Source organism: Ptychodera flava, chromosome 11 (assembly GCF_041260155.1).
Source record: "Ptychodera flava strain L36383 chromosome 11, AS_Pfla_20210202, whole genome shotgun sequence".
Lineage (NCBI taxonomy): Eukaryota > Metazoa > Hemichordata > Enteropneusta > Ptychoderidae > Ptychodera > Ptychodera flava.
The window spans coordinates 973,326-981,911 of record NC_091938.1 but is presented as its reverse complement, the minus strand read 5'-3'; the positions used below and the strand labels follow the sequence as shown (position 1 = coordinate 981,911).

The window sequence follows — 8,586 nt, the reverse complement described above, 5'->3', positions numbered from 1 at the left end:
ATGTAAGACGGTAACATTTGTCCTGTCAGTGACTCAGTATGCAAATGGCAAATGAAGATGGATAACATGGAATATGCAACAAAATGAAGGAAGTTAAGCATTCTTACACTCACTTGTCAATGACAACTCATCTTATCCTTGTAACTAGACTAGGTCAGACTGGTGTAGACTGAGGGAGGGTCACTGCTAGAATAAACACTGCTAGCAAATACGACCACAACCATATTACAACACTCTTATCATTGGGCATTAACAAATCTTGAAGGTGATGTACTTTATCCAGTTGATTCATAAAATGTAGTAGATTAACATGGCAAAACCAAGGAATGGAAACAGTCCACGCCAAACTCAAACACTGTCTTACATAAGGCAACATAGTATTGCATAGTGGGACTCCAAACACGCACCCATACCTTCTCATACAATGCAAAGAAGTGGAAAGCAACTCTCCACATTTCCATTTGGTTTCTGTTTATTTTATTATGATGCAGTTCATATAAGCAGAGACATTACATAATATCGTCCCTGACCTACCGGCAAGTTATTCAATTCCCTGCTGAAAAAACATCTCTCAAAGAAGTGGTACAGAGGTAATAATTATACGATGTGCAATTTTTTTCCACACTATTACGGGTTATAATTATTGGCCACATACAGATTAGATGAGATAATAAAATTCTTGCAGCTGAGTAAGACATATCTAGTGTGAATAAATGGCTCACATGGGAAAAGAAGTGGCATATCATATGAACTAGTTAATGTCTGTGCTTTAATTTGAGCTTGATTCACATATTGTATTTTTAACAATTCTCAAAAAAATCTGCTGCAAATATTTCATGCCTTTCACATCTGACAAAATACTTTTTTCAAAAATAACATGTACTGGTATGGATTGACATGACTTTTTTCCAGCATTTTCCAAATCACAAAAATACTTGAAAGCAGTCAATCTTCTTTGTACTCTTTAAAATGAATGACTACTGCACTACAGTTTTTTAATGATTTTCACATCTCCTATATTTTGCTAATGCTTTATGCAATATTCTTACCTAAAACACACTACTGTCAAAGATACACTTTGGAATTTCATTTAGACATTTTTCATAAAAAAATTTCAGCAAGAAGTCTATCATTTTCGACCTCTAAAGACAAGAATGTAACTTTAGAAATAAAACATTTGTAAAGAATATGACAAGAAAGTAATGATATTCTGCAGATGTGCAATAAAAAACCCATAATAACGGCATCTGGGAATCATTTAAAAACACTGTATTTCTTCAATTCGACTTCCACAGCTCGCCATAAAAACTACCCTCTACATATAGACTCTTCCGTAAACCATTAAAATGGAAAGTTTGTCATTTATGTTTCAATGCTCACTGACGTGACCAAGGCCTTTCATTTTTTTTCCAGAAAAAGATTAATTATAGATGAATATGTGCTCTCCACGTGTAATTATCCTCATGAATTCAACATTGGCGTTCAATCCCTCCACACACTGAGAGTCCATTCACTGATCTACACACTTACTCAAGTCACCATTGGTATAACTATGGCACTATAGAGAAAACCAAGTTTACAGAATTTACATATTTGACTTTCAACATAGCTGAAGATAAACTTTCTTTGATAGTTTAGTCAACATATTGGGGACAACACCTGACTGTTGATAACAGAATGGTGTCTTCGTTCAGATGAATTCCTGGACATGAAACTACAATCAAACTGAATAAATGTACTGGCAAGAGTTTACACACTGCTGGTAACAACAGTAATATGCCTGTCTAAAGTCTTCACCAACACCTATGACATTGACACTAGCATGTACATGCTAGGCCAAGATATCTGCCAACACCTATGACAATGACACTAGCACGTACATACCTGTCCAAGATATCTGCCAACACCTATGACATTGACACTAACATGGACATACCTGTCCAAGATATCTGCCAACACCTATGACATTGACACTAGCATGTACATACCTGTCCAAGATATCTGCCAACACCTATGACATTGACACTTACATGTACATGCTAGGCCAAGGTATTCACCAACACCTATGACATTGACAATAGCATGTACAGCAGTGCCTATACGTTATTTGAAGTGTGACATGACAACAGAAATTTAACAACAGGCACCATGCAATTGGCTTCAGCACACATCAAAGTATCACCTTACACTCAATTCACATCACAGAAAATTGATTATATGTTTCAATGCTGCTTGCTTGAGACAGACACCCAATTTTTTTCAAGTGTCAGTGATTAAGCAACAAAAATCAGTTGTCACATGGGTGGCCAACACTGAAATATATATATTTATATATAAAATACACTTCAACTGTACAGGTTTATACAAAATGAACACTATCAAAACTGTATTATTTCATCTATAAATTTGGTTTTTGTAGTAGCCAATGCTACCTCACAGGACAGTAACTAACAGGTAAAATAAACTACTACATTGACCACAGCACAATTTGCCAGATTCACTGTTTATCTCCAGTTGTAAAGCAATTGGTTATTGACCAAGTCTCTACAGTTCCTTTCAACACATTCACTGATCCAACAATACAGTGTATCTCTGTCCTATTGTGTATTGTCTTGACAACAGCAGGCCGCGAAGAATATTAGGGCAAAAGTAAGCCATATTACAAAAAAAAACAGCATTACCTTAAGGGGTAATATTTCTACATGTTTGCTATGAAGAAATAGTTAAATCATTAGCATTATATCTGGGTCTGGTCTTCTAGAGGTGAAACACAACATTTGTAACATACCACATGTTACCTTGTTACAATATCACTACAGGTAATAAATTGAATAAATCAGTGGCAAACAGTTATCATGATTTTGCTAGTGAAGTATGTTTTCTAAATAAAACACTTTACACAGATTAAGACATGCTACATTGCACTGAAGAAAAGAGTTGATAAATCCGGTGAGAAAAATACAATCAAACTGAAAATAGTTTCAAAGACATGAATCTTACAAATTTAATTTACAAATACAAGATCTTATTTGGACTTCAAATGGCATTATTCCACTAAGAACATGTTTGAAAATGGTTCCAGGGCAGTTGCCCCCTGGACATGTGACTTTACCTTTACTGAATCCCTTATACTCACCTAAACTGGTGGGTGGAAAGCCTAGGTCAGTCACCCCTCCCAGACATTTGACCTCACCCTTACCCAATCCCTGATCCTTGCCAAAACTGGTGGGTGGAAAGTATCAAGGGGTTAACTGTCCTGGCTTCAAAATATCTTTTCTGTTTTCCAGCATCCACACCATTCTAGATCAGACTGACTTACTAGTTTGTTCAAAATTCCCATAGACAACACTGTGCCCTGCTCTGGGATGGCCCACTTCTTTTTTCAATAGCTTTCATGTAGAAAACCTTTTACAGTGGTAAGTTTGTTCATTTTTCTAAAGTGCCAGGGCGGGAGACATAGTGACCAGTTCTTAGCGAAGTACAGTAATCGACAGAAGTGAGAAATTTAGCCCATGGTAAGTTAGTTTATTGAGTAGAAAATGCTGTACACTGTGAAATCAATTTCAATGAGGTAGAAGCACCAATAGCTGTTACCTGAAGGATTTCGTGTTATAACTCTTTCATGAAAGATCATTGGAATCTGAATTCGTTAGAATCTGACGTAGCCATTCTCCACCCCAAATGCCACAGTCATGCACAAATTTGGAATCTGAATCTGTTAGAATCTTGACAAGCCTCTCTCCAGCCCCGATGCCACAATCATCCACAAAGTTGGAAACAACCTATTAATAATAGAGTATTGTGTGACACAACCCATATCACAAAATTTGGGACCATGACATCCCCATTTCATAATACATACTTCCAAATGAACGCAATGCAGATCGACTGACGTAAAACATGGACAATGGACTGCTAAACTGTCTGTGAGTAAAGTGAATGGTGGTTTAGTTTCATGCAAAGACAGGAAATAACATATACATAGCTACTTTCCTATGAATTTCACATGGGTTGAATTTTGGTACTTGCTCTTTACAATACTGCTAGACTTAAGTTGACAGACAATTTTGTTGGATCATCATTGAGGCAGACACAATGAACCTTTCAACTGTAATAATTTGCTCAAATCCCACTGATTTCAATATTAAATTTGACTTCTATACCAGAGAATAGAGGGTTGTATTCACTAGATATAAATGGCGTAACCGGTAAATCTTAAAATACAAATACAACACATAGCCAGACAGTCACAAACCACAACTACAACGTGTCAATAAGGAATTTCAGCTGCAGTTAATTATCATTGGACAATGGATCATGTCTACACCATCTAAGTTCTTGGAAGAGTGTGGAATTGACACAGTATGTTCATGACCTTGACATTTATTTCAAAAGATTCACTGAACTAACTAGATGCGAGCTAGCGCTTGTTCCAATTGTGCTGCATCATGCACAGTTATTTTCATGTCTAAACCAAATGTGCCATCAATATACTGGCATGATATAATTAGCAATATTGTGGTGGGCCTTACAAAGAAAGTTGAGATAAGTGTGAAAAGTTTATGTTGATACAAAAATTTGAAAACTGTGAGATTTTGCTGATGACTCTGACCCTGATAGAAATTGTGAAACACCAAGTTAAAAGGATTCTACTCCACTGCATTTGTCAAATTTATAATGGCGGTATATCAAGTCTGCATTTTTGTCAACAATTTTGCCACTCATGTTTACCAAAGGAGAACTCATGCTTACCAATGGAAAAAGCTGATGCATCTACTTGAGAGAAAACCCTGCTAGCATTTGAATATGATACAAAAAAAACATTTTGAAAAAACTTCACCTTAGAAGGCTATAAATTCATAAAACTTGCTATGACAGACAGTTTTAGATCAAAATATCTGCAGAGTTAGAGAGTCATCTGTGACAGCTTGTATTAATTTATGGGAACAGTATTTATGAGTACAAACTGTGTTGTCAGATATCACTACTCTGATATGCTTTATATATCTCTACAATCACAAAGTCACCCCAGTTGTCACCATGAAAAGCAAGTACATGTAAACAATAAATTTACAAGATACTTCAATATGATGAATTAGTAATGCGTCCTGATACTCTGCAACAGGTTCACTGATCTCCAGAACTGAAAATGATTTTTTATGTCTGTCCAAATCATTGCTCAGCTACTGAAAGTGTTTTCAATGTGTCTGTTGTGAAGAAAGCAAAGAATAGCAGGTTTCTGCGGTTACGTGGCTGACGTTTTAACTCAAAATACTTATGATATTTCTCTTCCTGGCAAAAAATTTTAAACATGATCCTTTTTTTTTGTGACATTTGTGAATTTTTTTGACATGTTCAAAGATGGAATTTGAAGAGAGAGATTATTCATTTTATCTTTCTTATTTATATATTTTAAGTAAATGAAAATCAAATGTTGGATTTCTAGAAACACATGCCTGGACATCCACACAGCACATTGTACTAAATAGAATGAGGTAAGAAAGATCATAATGAGGTCTACACAGCGTTGTTTTCTCCTTCATAAAACCAAACTTCAAAATAAATGCCTGAATTACTAGAAATATCACAAGATCACACAGCCTCTGAAATAACATCCACTTCTGGGCCGCTGCATGAACCAACATCTTCTGAACTGAGATGTCCAACATGTGCTAGACTAGGAAAACCAAATAACTTCTTCAGAAAAACAATCATATTCTCTGATTTGAAACCTTAATTTTACTATTAATAACATAATTTTTTGAGGTATATATAAATATTTTGTATTAGTAACCACTCAACAGTGATTATTTGTTTGTGGAGAGTTATGCCTATGCCCATAAAAGCTTTACAAACTATATAATGAACAACAAAAATGACAAAACCACTGATGTTTTCTGACAAACTTCTATGTGCATACAATTGAAATATTTACACCATAGACAATATTGATAGCCCCACCTAGTACCTGTCTGATTCAACACCAGTATGAATACACCAACAACATTTTTATGATCTGTGAACTCTACTTGAAAATCACTGAATCAAAAGTTATTACATGCATATGATGTGTGTGTACTGACCTTTTGAAATTGAAAGAAGACAAAAGCCACCAACACTGCATGCATACACAGTGTATTAAAACATGATGGACCTACAAACTTCTTCAAATATTCAGTATTAAAGAACTTTCATTTTTTTCTTATACCAAGCTTGAACCCGCTGCTATAAAACACAAATGATCAGTAGTATCAGATAAAACACTGATTCTCGTGATCAAGACACCCTATCATTTATGTGTTTGCCCTGATGACCCTTGAAGGTAAATTAATTTCTCTAACTACTTATAATTCACTGACATGCACCAAAAGCCATGGAAACCACTTCATATCTTAACATGTACTCAAGTCATATTCAGTAACGTCCAAGCATAAAATAAAACTATTTACACAATATTAAATCGAAAGAACAGTTTGAAACACAGCAATTGGGAGATTCCAAGTATAAAACTACTCTCCATTATAAAATATTTGTGAAGATTCTTTGGTATATTATGCAGAGTATAAAATTGAAGAAAACCTAGCAAGGCGCACTTTCCTAAATGCCTACGCTTGTTTACTTTTTCATATTTCTGATGATGTGGAAATTCAGATTAATAATGACTGCACAGCTTTGGATGACGTGAATTTGTTTTGAAATTCTGAATTGAATGATATCCTGTATGGTCCAACACTAAAGCATATTTTTCAGATATGAACGTAACAAAGCATCTAAATTGTCATGCTATCCTGTTGTCAAATATAAAATACCACGTACCACTCACATAAAACAATAAAAAGTTACAATTTGAGATTCTGAACAACAGAAAGAGTAAAACTGGTCATTATATGTGCCAATCATAGAGTTACCACACATCATTTTGTTTTGTTGCCAGAGATTATGATACCCTTTATGTGATACAATGTTTTAGAAAATACAGAGTAGGTTACGTAAAGCACCAAAATTGCTGCAATATACAAGCAACATTTCTCTTGAAACAAAGGAAAGCATAGGTGTATGTATTCTACAAAGACGTACCGCTGTGTATAAACTACTCTGAAACTACAAGTTTATCCCCCAAATACTTCTACGTAACCCTGCACAATGCCAGGTTGTACTACTCACTACATCTTACTCCGTAAACCTGAGTTTTACAATTGTATTATTAATATTCATTTTTAATTTTTCAGAGATAGATTTTTTGATTCCCAGTTGCTGTGTTTCCTTTGACAGGTTGGATTACAAAGAATATTTTGACAAAATGAAAGAGAACCCATCGCCTGGTTACTCTTTATAATTTGATGTCTTCTGCACTGCTGAGGCTGGCTAGTGTTTTCTTGATACGTAGGGCAGTAAGTCGGGCAGCGCCATTGTGATACCAGCATTCTTTCATCAGTTTGGCCATCACTCGCAGCACCTACATTTGAATGAAAAAACAGCAAGTTAATATTCTCAGGAAATATCTAGTCAACAAAGGCATGATATCTTTGGAATCAATTTCTGTACCAATTCTTGATACCTTACACAATTTTGCCACCTAGGTGAGTTGCAAGTCTCAGACAGTTGACCACATTTTCAACAGAACTGATTTCTATGAGTATAACACATAAGATTACAGAAACCAAGGTAAAGTTCTAGGTTGTACACGAGTTTCATACCAGAAATGCCTACAAAGATGACAAGATGCATGATAGTTTCAAATGCAAACAGAAATCTCTTCCATGAAAACAATAAAACAATTGAATTTGCATTGAAAGTATTTATCAGATCACTATCTCAAACTATTGCTGTGGTGAGAAGTTGACTTTTTACCCACAATGCATTTCAATGTCATGCAGTTTGACCCCCTCAGCACACGACAAAAGCTATCTACGGTAGTGAGAATTGTACAATTTACTAAATCAAGAAAATCTTACTGACTGGTACAACATCAAAGGCAGGATGATTTCATTTCTTGTAATGACCACATGAATATGCTAATGATTCTATATTTGGTACAGCGTCAGCTGAAGCAAATAGTCATGGTTACTGCTATGTGCTATACCACATCCAATAACACAGAAATCAAGCAGGTGTATCTCTATATGTCCATTAACTCTTCCCTCACTGATTTGGTGAAAACTACATTGATTTACAGGGTTTTCTAGAAGCTAGCATTCAGGGGATTTCATCTAATCAAGTCAGTTAAATTCAGCAATGTCTGTAAGTCAAACCAAGCCAAGTCAAGTCTAGTGATACATGCCATGATTGGGTTGGTTTGTAAGGCCTCACTCTGCCAAGCTGAATACAACCACATTACATTCTTGCATATGAGGAATAGTCAGTTCATAGGTTTTGGCTTAACACCACTTTTCACAGACTGGTAGAATGGTGGATGACAACTCAGGTAGGGAAAGGGTGAAAGAATTGAAGGGATTACGTCATTCATGTTTAATGTATGACGCGCAGCGTGCACATTCATATCCTTGTCTTGGGGCAAACTACACATTGTTCTCTACAGCCTGGCCATGCATTCAGTACATTTCAAACTTCACACTAAAAACACTA

The 8,586-nt window shown here is 35.5% G+C and overlaps 1 protein-coding gene across 3 annotated transcripts in view; it reads right to left on the bottom strand.

The window, feature by feature from the left end:
• Positions 1 to 454: 454 nt before the first annotated feature.
• The window catches only part of LOC139143217 (TGF-beta receptor type-1-like), a 52,645-nt gene continuing 44,513 nt past the window's right edge, over positions 455 to 8,586 (bottom strand). For 2 of the 3 annotated variants that reach the window (XM_070713368.1, XM_070713369.1), the window contains exon 8: positions 455 to 7,456. In XM_070713368.1, the coding sequence (XP_070569469.1) occupies positions 7,331 to 7,456 (126 nt within the window). In that variant the 3' untranslated portion in view covers positions 455 to 7,330. The remainder of the gene's footprint in view (positions 7,457 to 8,586) is intronic. The other variant, XR_011554556.1, reaches the window with a different exon arrangement.